Source organism: Chironomus tepperi, unplaced genomic scaffold (genome assembly GCF_022539635.2).
Source record: "Chironomus tepperi strain 1889 unplaced genomic scaffold, CSIRO-AGI_Ctep_v1 contig_34, whole genome shotgun sequence".
Lineage (NCBI taxonomy): Eukaryota > Metazoa > Arthropoda > Insecta > Diptera > Chironomidae > Chironomus > Chironomus tepperi.
The window spans coordinates 449513-464289 of NW_027226156.1; the positions used below are offsets into that span (position 1 = coordinate 449513).

The following is a 14777-nucleotide window of genomic DNA, read 5'->3' on the forward strand; positions in this document are numbered from 1 at the left end:
AGTGAATAAAGTTAAGCTTGTAATTATTAACTCATTTCTTAATTAAAATTTGCACAATTAAGATTTCGTGTTAATAAGGGTGGAATAATTATTTTAAATTTTGCAAGATTTATCCGGATTTATCTATAACAGAATACAACTTACTGTCCAGAACATAATAACAAAATAATTCAAATTCAAATTATTTTCCCATACAAAACACTAAAATTAATATCAAAAGGTAATAAAAAAGTTCATTCAGAAATCGTAAACTTACATTAAGTCATGTAAATTGGCAATAAACGCAATCAAATGATCGGTCTGTTAATTATTGCACAAATAATTGCATGTTATTGCTATCTTGTGCTAATATAATTTATAGGAAATGCTTTTAAATTTTTGTGAGTGCAAACTTGTGCGAGGTTGGAAGTGTGATGATGTTCAGGGATGTAGTTAGATGCTCAGAGGCGCCAAGAATTCAGGAAATATTAAAAGGTTTGGAACAGCCTCTACGGGTACTTTATCTAAACCAAATCTGATTTACTAGTGATTGGTGCTCTGAGGGTACTTTACGCCACCTTGTATTCGATCCCTTTCCAGCCTTCAAGATTGACTCCCCTTGCAACACCCTTGCCATGTCGAAAACTCAATAAAGCTGAGCATTAAAGCTCACCGCTGGAAATGAGTCAAATTAAATCTCTCAAAACAGTGACGACAGCTGGAAAATAATCATGATTCAATTACTCATAACCAGTTACACAGATTTGCACCTATAAATATCAGTGAAAATTGTTAGAATTCTGTTTAGTCAATTTTCAGAGCGAGAACAAAAAGCAAGTGGAAGTGAAATAAAAATGTTTGTGTTTCAATCACTGTTGCTGTTTCTATTTACAAGTATAGTATTCTATGTGATCAAATTTCGATGGAGTCGACGAAGGCTTTATGAATTAGCAGCAAAACTTCCTGGTGACAATGGAGTTCCATTTCTCGGAATTTTACCTAGATTAGCTGTAGCAAAAAGAGAGGACTATTTGGATATAGTATTGGGGATTATTAGGGAAGATACAGTACTTACGAAAGCATGGTTAGGTCCATTTTTGGTAGCTGTATCTAAAAACCCTGAAGTCTTGCACGCCGTTTTTAATGCCCCGCAGTGCTATAACAAACCAGATATATTTTATAAATCATTATTTTTCGAAGAAGGATTGTTGTCGTTAAGTGGAAAAATGCATGAAAGGCATAGAAAAATCTTCAATAAAGCTTTTGCACCAAAGAGACTCCAGCAATTGCATGGAGTTATTAAAGAGCATTCGGAAATTTGTGTGAAAAAATTGGAACCAAAAGTTGATCAAAAGGAGTTTGATGTTTATTTTTACATCGGTGCTTGCTCACTTGGGTCATTTGGATCTGCAAATTTAGACTATTATGAAGATTTGTATGGGCATGAATTGCTTCCATATGCTGATGCGTGAGTCAATTTACTTAAATTTAAAATTTTGAAACTAATTATCGTTTATTAATAGCGCATTTACCATTGCAATGGAGAGGATTCAACAGCCATGGCTTAGTAATGACTTCATGTTCAAACATTCAAAACTTTCCAAGGATTTTGACCGACTGATGGTGTTAGTTACAGAATATATCGAAAAAGTGATCAACCATAATAAAAAATTGACAATTGAAACAAATGGAGCTAATAAGAATGACAAAGTCGTTGACTTGTTATTGGATCCTAAATATGAATTAACAGATAAAGAAATTTTGCATGAGATGGTCATTTTTTCAGTGACTGTAAGAATTCAAAACTCAAAATATGGCAATATTCAAACTTTAAAATCAAATACTTAATTTCAGTCTTTCGACTCAACAGCCAAGACCCTCTCATCAGGCCTCCTTATGCTTGCAATGCATCAAGATGTTCAACAAAAACTCATCAATGAAATCGATTCCATTTGTGGATCTGAAAAAGATCTGACATTTGACAATGAATTTCTTCAAAAATTCACATACTTGGACCTAATTGTGAAGGAAACAATTCGTCTATTTCCAGCTGGTCCAATAGTTGCGCGTGAAACGAGTGACGAAATTAACATTTGTGGCTATACAATTCCAAAGAAGACCATTATGGTGTTGTCGATATTCGCGATGCAAAGGGATCCGAAATATTGGGGAGATGATGCTCATTTGTACAAACCCGAGAGGTTTGAGCATTTGGAGAATCCAAAGGCTTATTTACCGTTTACAGGAGGGAAACGAATGTGCATTGGTGAGTTGAATTTCAATATTATGGAAAGATTCATTGATATAACTGAAAATTGTGAAAGTTCCGAGAATAATTGCACAATACTTCAATAATTGTTCTGTAACTGTGCATTTATGAATTGATAATCAATGATAATTAATGTTTATCATTTGTGAGAATTTTTAGAACAATAATTTGAGGTTTCCGAGGAAATTTGCATAATATTTCAACTGCGTGTGCTAATGACTTGCTAGGAAGTTACAAATAGACAGTTTTGATTTAATTTTAATTTTTTTTTATTTGATTAATTATTTGTAGGCTATAGATATGCGATGATTGTGATGAAAACCTTCTTGATCACTTTCTTCCGAAATTATACTATCGATACATCGCTTAAGTATGAAGACTTAAAGCTAGAAATGTCAATAGTGCTAACAATATTGAACAGATACATGATTAGTATTAAAAAACGATAGAAAGGTGAGTCATATCCAATTTTCATTCCTCAATCTCCATTTTACTTCCTCTTTAGGTCTCATATGGCATTTCTACCTCAACGGTTGACAAGCTCCAACTCTTCGGAATTGAACATCTAATTAGAAAAACGAGAAAATAATTTAACATTTGTATAGTTCATAGAATTTATTTAATAATATGCTGTATGTAAAATGGTGCCTGTTTAACTGTTAAAAATCGTGAATTTCATCGAATCAAGTTTCTTAGTATTAATAAAGTTTTATTGACGTATAATCTGATCAAAAAATTTCAATGAGGAAGTTATGGAATAATTAATGTGCTATGATGTAGGTGCAAGTAGATTAATTAGAAATTTACATTACAATTAGTTTTAATGATAAAAATCTAGTTATAATTAAATTTTGAGCTTATGCAAATACTCAGCTGGTAGCAGAGACATATTTGGATTTATTTGGAGTTAGTATGCATCCTTTCGAACTCTTCTGAGCTCATTTAAACATTCCTAGACTACCTTCAACTCTTTTGGCCCCATTCTGAATTTTCTCTGCCCTTCTAGGACCAATTGACCACTGCATTCTCTAAAAACATCTCTCAAATTCCATCCCAATCTAATATACGTCACAAAAGTTCTCGCACGACTCGAGAAATACTTTCAATTTCAATGAAAATCTATCAAAATTCTCACATGTACAATCATGCGATTAACTCAAAAAACGTCATCAATTATAGCGTAAAAAATCGCACATCTCCTTATAGTCTCGACAACAATAACAATTTGAAGCGAGAAAATGAGCAAGATTGAGAATAATCAGCAGGCAATTAGAACAGTCACATTGAAATAAATGATAATTGATACTTACTTAGACCGCAATCTGATGCACAGTTGAGTTTATTTTGATTGTCATAAGTTTGCTGATTTGTTCCACAGACTGGATTGTATTCTGAGGTTGTTCGTCTTGGACATTCGTCAATACATTCTGGATAGCAATGAATTATGTGTCACTTTATAGTATTTCTAATGTTATTTGCATACCTTGAATATGTTGCGGAATTTCATTTAGATTCGTAGCTGGAGTCGTTGTACTTGTTGAAGGTCGTGTTGGCCTAGCTGGTCTAGGTCTTCTTGTTCGACCCCAACTCGGCCCCCAAAATCTTTCGTCGACATTTTCATCAGATCCTGAATTATTATTATCATTTGGAAATACTACTTGTCTTTTAATTCCATGGCAATCGACAGCAATCACCAAAATGACAGCAGCTAAAATTACTGTTAACATTTGCATCTTACTATATTCAAAGATAATTCAATACTGAATCGCAGTTGAGATTTTGATCAACTTTTTATTGCGACTATCATTTGATTGTGTGAATTACTTTCAACTGATATTTTGTAGTTAATGTATTGTTTTGTATTAGATTTATACAGATGGATTTTCTTGGGAATAAGGGAAGTTCATGGAAGCCATGAGCTAGATTTGATGCCTAATAGATTAGTACGAAGCTATAGTAACTCAAAACGCTAGTGTAGAGACACCTGAGCCTCAAACTTCAAGTGCAAAGCCATATGAACCTTAAACACTACTAGTATGTAAAGTAATGCTGAACATTTCCGATGTGAGTTACGGGGAACTCCCAATAATAAATGATGCAGGAGAAATTGTCAATATAATACAAGTTTTTAGAATTCCTTGGAAAATACGGTCATTGATTAATACAAAATAATGAAATTTAAAATCATGTTTGCATTGTGATACATTGTAATGTAGCCTACAAAAATAATCCATAAAAGTTGTATGACTTCACAAATATATTAATACATTTAATATAATTTGCATCCAAGAAATGATTGAAAACCTCATCAATCAAGATTCTATTGATCAATAAAAATTTATCGCTGTAAAATTGCATCTTAATCTCAGCAATAATTGGAATCGCAGTTTAATTACGTCGTGCTGTGAATTAATTATAATCAATTTTATATTACATCCAATTTTAATTTTTATCTAAAATCAAAAGCTTTATTAATCACACTCGAATGATGCTAATCAACACAAATATTAATGATATGTATATATTGCCAGGATAGTAAGTTCAATATGACACAGACGATCCTATATGTAAGGAGTTGTAGACTTTCTTGAGTTCAAAAAGAACCGATCTATCTACCTAAATAATTTCTTAAACCTAATGCAGTGTTGTAGCTTTCGTAAATGCTCAAATTATCAATATCAATTATGTTGGTCGGACTGTAGTTGCATTACGTGATGGACATGCTCCGTTTTGTGTTTTTCTCAAGTCTGAAATTTATAAGATTATTTTTTAATACTGAAACTAGATCAATATTGAATAGTTAACTTACTAGCTCCACATTCATTAGCGCAGTCAAATCTCTCTTGATTATGATAAGTTTGATTGTCACTTCCGCAGACTGGATTGTAATTTGACAAAGTTGTATCAATGCATCGCTCAATGCAGCCTGAAATTGGAAATAAATAAATTTTTGAAATGGTTTGTTTAGTATAGGAATTTCCTTTGAATATACAGGAACATCAGCAAGCAAATACACTCATACTGATAAGCATATCTTAGTAAAAACCCGATTTGAGTCATTTTTACTGCCACTGACCTCTCATTCTTACTTATGCAGTTCTTTCTCATACTACTTAACTAACTAAGCAAGTTTTATCATTTTAAGTTTCACTTACTCAGTACTTGTGGTGCTAATGTTGTTGATTGTTGTTGGACTTGACCCTGCTGTCCTTGTTGATTTTGGAATTGTCCTTGTTGGCCTTGTTGTGGGAATTGTCCTTGTTGACCTTGTTGTGGGAACTGTACTTGCTGACCTTGTTGTGGGAATTGTCCTTGTTGACCTTGTTGTGGGAATTGTCCTTGTTGACCTTGTTGTGGACGTCCTTGCCATTGTTGATTCGGGAATTGCCCTTGTCCTTGAAATTGTCCTGGAAATTGCCCCGGGAAGAATACATTTTGACCTTGAGGTTGTCCGAATCCAAATCCAGGCTGTCCAAATCCGAAATTTGGCTGTCCTATTTGCCTTTTAGAAATAACGCGAGCATCACTTGATGCAGCAAAAATTGTAAGAATTATCGCAAAAATAAACTGTTTCATCTTTTTATTAATAAATAAAATTTCCGTAGATTATTGAGAGTCTAAAAAACAATCTTTAACAGCCGACGATCGAGTGAGAACTGATCAGCGACAAATAGTAAAATAAAAGTTTAGCACAGAATTTATATACCTGTTTATGTCTTCTTTATTTTGTTTTTGTTTTGTGCCACTTTTTGGGTTTTTTTGTGTTTTTGTTTATAGTAATGAGGATTTGAGAGAGTAACCGAGAGAATTATAATATTGATAAGCAGCATGTCTAGAAAATTTAAGTATGTAATTTACAGAGTTGTTGCTAGAAATGCCCCTGATAAGGTTGGTTTCGAATTTAAGACTGAAAATTGAGATTTTTTCCATAATCAAGGCACAATTAGCAATAATATTCCTTTATATTTATATAAGAGATTAAATTTAATACATTAAGGTACAACAAAAAATCGATCGCAGTCTGTAGTTTTATAATAAATTATAAGTATATGTGGTTGAAATGTCTCATCATTGCTGCCTTTGCCATGGTGGTAATGTTGGTCGAGCACATGCACCAAGATATGAAACTTGAAGACCTGAAAGACAAAAAAATTAAATTTAAGTCATTAATGAGTTTAAGTTGCAAATGGTAAGTGCTGAGTCACTTCAAAACAAAGCCAGAAGTTCCCATGATTTACATTTGATTTGGCATGAACTTTGTACGTATTTAATTAAATGTTAATGATCTGTCGAATTTTAAACTCTTTTATGGATTTTGAAGATCTAATTAATAAGACTAATGGCATTCATAGCCAGGTAGATGGGCACAGACAGGTAGAGACGTACATTGACGTACATAGACAAAACCTAAATTATTGATCAGACCAGAAAGGTTAACATAATAATTGACGGACACTTTGCTAGTAAGAATCAACATTACACCACACTTAAGGTCTCTTCCACGTTTTTTCCTACAACCTTAAACACATTGCAGTAAAATTCTACACATTACTCACGCTGTCCACATTCGAGAGCACAGTTAAATCTCTCTTGGTTGTGATATGTTTGATTATCGCTTCCGCATACTGGGTTATATTGACCGGCTGTACTTTCGATACACGAGTCGATGCATGCTGTATAATTATTGGAGAGAAAATGAGCAAAAAATGGGATTTTTTGAGATTTTTAAGCTCTTTACCTTGAACTTGCGGAGAGACTGTTGTTGACACTATCTGTTGTTGCTGTTGATTCTGTTGGGGTCGGTTTTGTTGAGTCTGGGGTTGGATTTGTTGATTTTGAGGTCTATTCTGCTGAATTTGGGGTCTGTTTTGTTGATTTTGTGGTCGGTTTGTTTGAAGTTGCTGTTTTGGCTGATTTTGAGGCTGAAATTGTTGGATTTGAGGCTGAAATTGCTGATTTTGAAGGGGGGCCTGACTGATGAAGTTGTTACTTGGTGACGAAAATGGATTTGTAGGATAAAACTGATTAAAAAATGGAATTGAGCCAAAAATATTGTTACCAAAGCCGTTTGGATTAAATGGTTGATTAAATAACCCCGGAGAGGAGCCACCCAGGAAGCCATATCTGTCACTGACTGTTGGTCGAGTGTCTGGATTGTCATCTACTTGTCTTTTGACTGGCAATGATTGCATTGTAGTGAGAGTCGTCGTAAAAATCAATAAATAATTTACAATATTCATTTTTCACCAAATAAAAAAGTAAGTTTTTGCCGTAAACAATTTCAAAGTCCGGAATGAAAAATCTTAAAGCACAACACTACACTTGTCAGCATCCAAATGAGAACTAAGCAGATTTTATTTTACCAAAATTTATTTTAGTTCTTTAAATTTGTCACGTCGTCTCGCATGTGATTTTTTTGTTGATTCAACAGTCTTTTTTTTTTGTGGATGAATATAGCCTTAGAGCATAGAGTGCAGAAATGAGAGAAATGCGACTAATATGCGTCAATATTATTCACAGAATGAAATAAGATTGGATCAATTCGATGACTCAGTAATGTGTGATTTTGAGTTAGAGTCTGGGGCGGAGTTTGGATTTTAAGGGAGTCAAAGTATCCGAGGGTGGGTCCGAGTTTTCAAGGGTGGGTCCAAAATATCCAAGGGTATGACTTCTCGAAGGTAATTTAAAAATTAGGATCCGTAAGGTTCATTATTTCCCAAGACCGATCATAATCTCATGACCACGTTTTGTACCCAATAGAACCTCTTAATACACTCTAGTTCCATGCAAAGAATCAAAACAAAAAATCACCGAATGACAACAAAAACTTCACATGAGAAAAAATTCACACATTTATTCATTAAAAAAATTCCGTCATGTCTCGCTTTGGATTTTTCCGGTTTTATATCTAATGACGTTACAGGTGATTTTTGCCTTTCGTTTCTGGTAAGATTAATATGCTGAAAATCGCGCCGAATAGACAAACTCCTGCGTAAATGAACATGCAATTTGAAAGGTCAATAGTCTCTACAAGGATGGGGAAAACTTTTAAGTTTACAAATGTTAGAGTTATAACGACTGCTAAGTAAACGTTGATTGTTGTCTTACGAATCTAAAAATATTAAAAAGGAGCTTATTAAATGATCTGCAGCAATTTAAAATTAAATTCTTACCTTTTGAGGAACCACCTCAGTAACAATCACATTAGATATGGTCGAAATTCCAATCGCATATGATAATAAAGCACATGACAAGCTGGCAACTGGTATCCACTTATAGAATATTGATAGTTGATTAACTGAGTCAAAATATGAATAAGATGCGAGAATCAGAAGTGAAAATCCGGAACCAACACAGGAAATGCTCATTAAAACCTGAAGGATTTAGAAAGGAAATGTCAGAACTGCTCAATCTTGACTATTTGAAGTCACAAATTACCTTCCTTCCTAATTTATTAATGCTATAACTTGATATGTAAACTCCAATAATATGACTAAAAGCTACAATAATTGAAGACTCATTTGCACTAAGCGACGAACCCGATGACTTAAAGATGTCTCCTGTATAGGTCAAAATTGTCATATATCCAGAGCATGAGACAATTATTGCAAGAATTAAAGTCATCGTGAGTCCATAAATTGATGATTTTGTAACTAAAAATGAAAATTTATAATAAAATTTCCTAAATTTTGATACCAAAACTCACAATAATCCTTCATTGTCACCTCATCTTTATGGATATTAAGCCTCATGACTTCTAGTTCATTTTTAACTGCTTCGACTTTCTGAAAGTTTTTCTCATTGCAGTTCCTGTAAAACTTTAACGATTTTAAAGCATCCTCATCTTTTGATTTTTTTAGTAAGTATTGTGGAGTTTCAGGCATGAACAACATCAATATAAAGTGTAGGATCAAAATTGGTCCAATAATAAGTGGAATAATGAAGTAATTGATGTAGGTTCCAATGACAAAAATTATTAAAATTCCAAAGCTCAGTGAAAATTGAGAGTAAGCTTCAAGTTGTCGTCGAATTTGACTGTCTGCAATTTCCTCAATAAATATTGGAACTGCTCTTAGAAGGGCACCTCCAGTCAGACCTGCAACAGTCCTTGCTACATAAAAGTCATAGACACTTGTTGACACAGCAGTTCTTATCCAAAATATTAAACTAGGAAAAGTCAGTACAACTAAACATTTCTTAACTCCAATTGTGTCGACAGTAATTCCAACCGAAAAAATTCCTATTAGGTATCCAAAGAACATTAAAGATCCTAAAAGGATAAGAATAACATCCACATTATTGATGAATGGCTGGCAATGAAAATTCCAAAACTCACCAATCCACGATGCATCTTCAGTCGACAATGTGCCCGTCTCCAAATGTGTTTCATTTGACTTAAGATAAGGAATCATTGGTGATGTCCATCCTAAAGCACATCCATGAATCAAGGTCAATATATTGGCTTAAAAAGAAGAAAAAAGCTATTTTAAATTTGAAAACAAAAATGTTTCAAAGTCTAATTTGACAATATTTCTTTTGTTCCATAAAGATGATTTACCAATAAAAATGGCCATGTGTTGGTTTCTCATGGTGAAATTAGTCCACGGAAGTTTAAATTTGATGAACATTTTTAATTGTTTGATAATTTTTTGAGTTTTCCTATCTAAATTTTTGATATTTTTTTCTAAATTTGTTGAATTTTTCACAAATTCTTTTGTTTGATGGTTTTGATATGAATATTAAGCTTTAAACATCTGCGTTGTCGAGCAGACCTATCAAAACTGGCATAAAGAAACATTTGTATTCAAACAAAAATGATAATCCTCAAAATTTTTCGAGAGATCTGCGAGAGCGACAATAGATTTCTGGTTGTGCATTCTTCACAGAAGCTGAAATTTTATCAATCATAAAGTTACAAACCTGTATTTTTTCTCAAGAATTTGTCATAAGCTGAAATGACCTACACAATATTTATTCAATAGCTAATGGTCAATTTACTAATGATCCTGATATGCTAAACAAAGCCTCACTTTTATTTGGATCTATATACATTAAATTTCAAATTTACAATCTATTGAGTTTGAAATAAATTCTTCCCCTTAGTTTCTGGCATAATGAAGACTGTCACAAAAGTTCCCATGATACAGAATCCAGCATAGATGAACATACAGCCATAGAGGTTAATGATCTCAACGAGTGGAGGATAAACCTGTAAAAATCATTAATCAATACATAAGAACCAGTTTATTTAAATATGTAATGCCAACCTTAAGATTGACGAATGCGAATGTTGTGATTAGTGCCATACAAATCATCACAGTAGCTTCTCGTATCTGAAACATAGTTGAATCAAAGTTACATTTACGTATTACACCATAGTTCTGTTTATATACCAAAAAACAATAAAGTATTTCACCATACATACCTTTTGTGGAACCAATTCAGTCACAATCATAAACGGCAGTGATGAAATTCCAATAGAGTTTAGAAAGATCGTAAATGACAGGCTGACTATCGGTATCCAGTTCAAGCTACTAGAAACATCATAGTTAGTATCAACATAAGAATAAGATGCAAGAACCAGCAATGACAATCCTGATCCAAGACATGAAATACTCATGAGAATCTTCCTTCCAAATTTATCAACAAATAGACTCGCGATGTATATTCCAATAAACTGAATTGATGCAACAATCATTGAGGATTCATTAGCACTGAGTGACGATCCAGATGATTTAAAGATGTCTGCTGTGTATGACAGGATTATCATGTTTCCAGAAAATGAGTTGATGAAGATCAGAAAGAAGCTCATGATGAGACCTCGACGTGATGATCGTTCGACTAGAAATTGGTAAAGTTAAGGATTTGATCCTAGAGACACAGACACACAATGACTCACCAAAGTCTTTCAACTTCACATCCTGCTTATGAACATTCAAAATATTCGTTCTCAAAGCTTCGAATTCAGCTGTAATACTTTCAACATTTCGAGTATCTTTCTCATCACAATTCCTGTAAAATTTCAGTGACTTCAATGCCTTTTCATCCTTTTTATTTCTCAGTAAGTGCTGAGGTGTGACAGGCAGTAGAAACATTAAGAAGAAGTACAGAACCAAAATTGAAATCATCACAAGTGGAATCGTAAAATAGTTCAGATAAGTTCCAAGGACAAACATGAAGAAGATTCCAATGTACATTGCGAGTGGAAAATAAGCACCAAGTTTGCCTCGAATGTGACTTTCTGCGATTTCACCGATGTAAAGTGGAATGATTCTGAGGAGACCGCCATTTGTGATGCCTGGAAAATATTAATCAATTGAATGATGACATCTTGGATAAACGATATGTATTAAGTCACATACCAGCGATTCCTCGTGCTATATAAAGATGAACAACATCAGTTGACAGATAAGTTATGACCCAAAATGTCAAATTTGGCAGACATAAGAATATCAAACACTTTTTCTTTCCAAAATATTCAGCAAGTTGTCCGAAAATCAAGATGCTGACTAATGCACCAGCGGACATCAAAGAACCTGCAATGTCATAAGTTTAGGCACATAGATATGATAATATCAATAATTCATACCAATCCATGAAGCTTCCGTGGCACTGATCGGTCCTGACTTCAAATGTGTTTCATCAGATTTGAGGTATGGAATCATAGGGGATGTCCATCCGACAGTAGATCCATGAATAATTGCAAGTATATTAACTGTAAAATTGAGGAAAATGTGATCAAACTTTTTAGAGAATATTTTGCGAGCTCTTACCTATAAATGTAGCCACATACTGATTAGTAGCACTTTGTGCAATCAGTGGACATTTAATTATCATATTCAGCCTTGAACTCTTTGATTCTCACTTAAATAATTTATATAATCAAAATATAGATCTCTAATTTCACTAGCATTAATCTTTATCAAGCAAATATCAAGCTGTATATTCCATAAATATCACCGACAGCTCTATACCTCAATTTCAAGCTTCTTCTAAGTTATTAGCAATAATTTCCTCAAATTTATATTCCTAAAATTTCACAGCATTAAGTTTTTGAACACATTGCACATCAGATTCTCTATTGAAACTGAGGCTAGATTAGAGTTTATTGGGTACTTAGAAAGATAAGACTATAAATTATATTTTTGAGCAAATACTATAAAATTTTGAGATAGCAAATTGATAATAAAGTTAGAGTTTAAGCTTTTCTCTCTCATTTGCTAGGAACTGTATGATTAAGTTTAGTGAGACAAAAGCTTGTTGCTCTGTGTATAGTCATGAATGTCCTTAAGGTAGCTCCGGTAATGCTATTTAAAATTAAATACAACTTTTCATATTAAAATCAAGCTTTATATTTTTTTTATTCATCTTCATGACTCTTGGGTTTGGAACAAGTTCTTTCCTTTAGTCTCTGGCATCACAAAAACAGTCACAAATGTTGCAAGTAGACAGAATCCACCATAAATGTACATACAACTGTAAAAGCTTATGACTTCAACTAGCGGTGGATATACTTTAAGATTTATGAACGCAAATATAGTAATCAGCATCATGCAAAGCATGACAGTAACTTCTCTGATTTTCTGTGGTACTAGTTCAGTCACAATCATGAAAGGAAGTGAGCAGATTCCAAAAGCATTCATCAGGATTGTCATTGATAAACTGAAGATTGGAATCCAGCCTAGGTAGGATTTTAATTCATAATATGTATCGAAAAAGGAGTATGTGGCTAAAAGCATCAGGAACAGTCCTGATCCAACACAGGATATACTCATAAGAACCTAAAATTAAAGGTAAGATGATTTGAATTTACTGTATCCTGGAGATGAAAGGGTGCCCTGCTTACCTTTCTGCCAAATTTATCAACAAATAAACTAGTTATGTAGATTCCAATGAATTGTACCCCTGCAATTATCATAGCTGCTTCATTTGGCTTGAATGTTGAGCCTGATGACTTGACCATGTCTGCTGTGTACGTTAAAATTGTGAAATTTCCAGAAAATGCGCCCATAAATACTAGAAATATGCTGATGAACAGACCTCGTCGTGACTTCTTTTCGACTAAAATTTGAGAATCCAAAATTATTCAAGTATTTCCAATAAATACCGAAAACTCACCAAAGTCCTTCATATTAAATTGAATTTTCTTTTGACCTTGAACGTTTTTCTTAAGATCTTCAAGTTCATTCTGAACAGTCTCAATATTCTTTGAATCTTTTTCATTACAACTTCTGTAAAACTTTAATGACTTCAAAGCATCCGCATCATTTTGCTTCCTCAAATAATACTGCGGTGTTTCAGGTAAAAACAGCATAAGTATAAAGTACAAAACAATGAATGGAAATATCACAAATGGAATCACAAAGAAGTCAATGTAAGTTCCCATGACAAATATAATGAAAATTCCAAAATTTAGTCCGAGTGGGAAAAAGGCACCGAGCTTGCCACGGATGTTACTTTCAGCTAATTCTCCGATGAATAATGGGACGATTCTTAGCTGACCACCGCCGCAGAAGCCTTTGAATTGAGGATTGTAGGAAGGAAGATTTTAAGGATTGTTAAATTAGGAAATGAGGCATTCTACATACCTGCCACAGTTCTAGCTGCATACAAATGAAAGACATTAGTAGATAGATAAGTTAATGTCCAAAACAGCGCAGCTGGAATGCTTAAAGCAATCAAACATTTCTTTTTTCCAAAATAATCGGCAGCTATTCCTGTTATCACAATACTAAACACAGCGCCAAGTGATAAACACGCGCCTAATAGTTATAATTAAATAGTTTTGTTATCTCACGTGTGTTCCTTATCAGTTTAGTTTATGTTATAAATAAATTACCGATCCATGACGCCTGTTCAGGTGTTATTGGACCCGCATTTAAGTGCGTATCGTCTGATTTAAGATATGGAATGATAGGTGACGTCCATCCAATAGCACATCCATGTATTACAGCTAATGAGCTAACTAATGTTGATTATTAGTCAATTATAGATAAATTTAGAAGTATTTATATCGCATGCGTACCTAATATAGATGCTAAATACTGATTTTGAGTACTTGGAGCAATCCATGGAATTTTAGCAATCATTTTTTAATCAATATTGAATTTTCTCCAAGCTTTTTTCACTAGTCAAATGCCAAAACAAGATCAATGCCGTGATAACTTTTTGACAGTCCACTCAATCATAAATCCACTTGAACTTGAGCTGTTATGACTCGTTTTGGATAGAAAACAATCACAGTTGAGTCACTAAATTGCAAATATTGCAATACCAGTCTAGATTGGTAGATTTTTAGATTATATTCTAGATTAGTTCTGTAGATGTTAATCTAGTTCTGTAAACTTTAGTCTAGTTTTGTTGATTTTAGTCTAATTAGGTCTATTGAATCTAGATTCTAGAAACTATATATTAGATATTTCAATGCACATTTTCAAATTTTCAACACTTTTCCACCAAAAATTCAGGCACCTCAAAATCAGTTTTTACCACTCGAATCCTCAATTGAAACTGAAAATTAACTTTATTT

General features: G+C 33.4%; 5 protein-coding genes across 5 annotated transcripts; 1 reads left to right on the top strand and 4 right to left on the bottom strand.

The window, feature by feature from the left end:
* The first annotated feature begins 833 nt into the window (after nt 1-833).
* On the top strand, nt 834-2334 carry LOC139097660 (probable cytochrome P450 313a4). Its single transcript, XM_070649567.1, has 3 exons — nt 834-1447; nt 1503-1770; nt 1834-2334. Exons 1-3 carry the CDS (start codon nt 834-836, stop codon nt 2332-2334), a joined length of 1383 nt encoding a protein of 460 aa, XP_070505668.1.
* A 207-nt stretch (nt 2335-2541) lies between these two features.
* LOC139095861 (uncharacterized) lies at nt 2542-4013 on the bottom strand. Its single transcript, XM_070647394.1, has 3 exons — nt 3732-4013; nt 3559-3675; nt 2542-2813 (listed from the first exon to the last, which is right to left on the bottom strand). The coding sequence occupies exons 1-3, from the start codon at nt 3979-3981 to the stop codon at nt 2770-2772; spliced, it is 411 nt and encodes a 136-aa protein (XP_070503495.1). The 5' UTR covers nt 3982-4013; the 3' UTR covers nt 2542-2769.
* Nucleotides 4014-4688: 675 nt separating this feature from the next.
* LOC139097117 (uncharacterized) lies at nt 4689-5923 on the bottom strand. The gene is made up of 3 exons (XM_070648889.1): nt 5404-5923; nt 5058-5174; nt 4689-4995 (listed from the first exon to the last, which is right to left on the bottom strand). Exons 1-3 carry the CDS (start codon nt 5822-5824, stop codon nt 4931-4933), a joined length of 603 nt encoding a protein of 200 aa, XP_070504990.1. The 5' UTR covers nt 5825-5923; the 3' UTR covers nt 4689-4930.
* A 268-nt stretch (nt 5924-6191) lies between these two features.
* Nucleotides 6192-7742, bottom strand: LOC139097105 (uncharacterized). The gene is made up of 3 exons (XM_070648878.1): nt 6987-7742; nt 6805-6921; nt 6192-6384 (listed from the first exon to the last, which is right to left on the bottom strand). Exons 1-3 carry the CDS (start codon nt 7486-7488, stop codon nt 6317-6319), a joined length of 687 nt encoding a protein of 228 aa, XP_070504979.1. The 5' UTR covers nt 7489-7742; the 3' UTR covers nt 6192-6316.
* Nucleotides 7743-8076: 334 nt separating this feature from the next.
* Nucleotides 8077-14742, bottom strand: LOC139097670 (uncharacterized). The gene is made up of 20 exons (XM_070649579.1): nt 14274-14742; nt 14088-14213; nt 13837-14010; nt 13367-13765; nt 13095-13309; nt 12626-13029; nt 12365-12378; nt 12022-12108; nt 11838-11963; nt 11611-11784; nt 11148-11546; nt 10674-11089; nt 10516-10581; nt 10326-10457; nt 9807-9975; nt 9585-9710; nt 8955-9518; nt 8687-8901; nt 8422-8622; nt 8077-8360 (listed from the first exon to the last, which is right to left on the bottom strand). The coding sequence occupies exons 1-20, from the start codon at nt 14335-14337 to the stop codon at nt 8166-8168; spliced, it is 4266 nt and encodes a 1421-aa protein (XP_070505680.1). The 5' UTR covers nt 14338-14742; the 3' UTR covers nt 8077-8165.
* Nucleotides 14743-14777: the final 35 nt, after the last annotated feature.

Excerpts from the sequence above, each read along its gene's own strand:
- LOC139097105 (XM_070648878.1), bottom strand. The coding sequence starts at position 7,488 with ATGAATATTGTAAATTATTTATTGATTTTTACGACGACTCTCACTACA. Across the intron at positions 6,922-6,986 it reads AGTCTCTCCGCAAGTTCAAG|CATGCATCGACTCGTGTATC; the intron begins GTAAAGAGCTTA and ends ATAATTATACAG. Across the intron at positions 6,385-6,804 it reads TGCTCTCGAATGTGGACAGC|GTCTTCAAGTTTCATATCTT; the intron begins GTGAGTAATGTG and ends TTTGTCTTTCAG.
- LOC139097660 (XM_070649567.1), top strand. The coding sequence starts at position 834 with ATGTTTGTGTTTCAATCACTGTTGCTGTTTCTATTTACAAGTATAGTA. Across the intron at positions 1,448-1,502 it reads TTGCTTCCATATGCTGATGC|CGCATTTACCATTGCAATGG; the intron begins GTGAGTCAATTT and ends GTTTATTAATAG. Across the intron at positions 1,771-1,833 it reads TGGTCATTTTTTCAGTGACT|TCTTTCGACTCAACAGCCAA; the intron begins GTAAGAATTCAA and ends ACTTAATTTCAG.
- LOC139097117 (XM_070648889.1), bottom strand. The coding sequence starts at position 5,824 with ATGAAACAGTTTATTTTTGCGATAATTCTTACAATTTTTGCTGCATCA. Across the intron at positions 5,175-5,403 it reads ATTAGCACCACAAGTACTGA|GCTGCATTGAGCGATGCATT; the intron begins GTAAGTGAAACT and ends TTCCAATTTCAG. Across the intron at positions 4,996-5,057 it reads CGCTAATGAATGTGGAGCTA|ACTTGAGAAAAACACAAAAC; the intron begins GTAAGTTAACTA and ends TATAAATTTCAG.
- LOC139095861 (XM_070647394.1), bottom strand. The coding sequence starts at position 3,981 with ATGCAAATGTTAACAGTAATTTTAGCTGCTGTCATTTTGGTGATTGCT. Across the intron at positions 3,676-3,731 it reads AATTCCGCAACATATTCAAG|AATGTATTGACGAATGTCCA; the intron begins GTATGCAAATAA and ends ATTGCTATCCAG. Across the intron at positions 2,814-3,558 it reads TGCATCAGATTGCGGTCTAA|ATGTTCAATTCCGAAGAGTT; the intron begins GTAAGTATCAAT and ends TTTTCTAATTAG.
- LOC139097670 (XM_070649579.1), bottom strand. The coding sequence starts at position 14,337 with ATGATTGCTAAAATTCCATGGATTGCTCCAAGTACTCAAAATCAGTAT. Across the intron at positions 13,310-13,366 it reads ATTTAATATGAAGGACTTTG|TCGAAAAGAAGTCACGACGA; the intron begins GTGAGTTTTCGG and ends CTCAAATTTTAG. Across the intron at positions 8,361-8,421 it reads CTGAGGTGGTTCCTCAAAAG|ATTCGTAAGACAACAATCAA; the intron begins GTAAGAATTTAA and ends TAATATTTTTAG.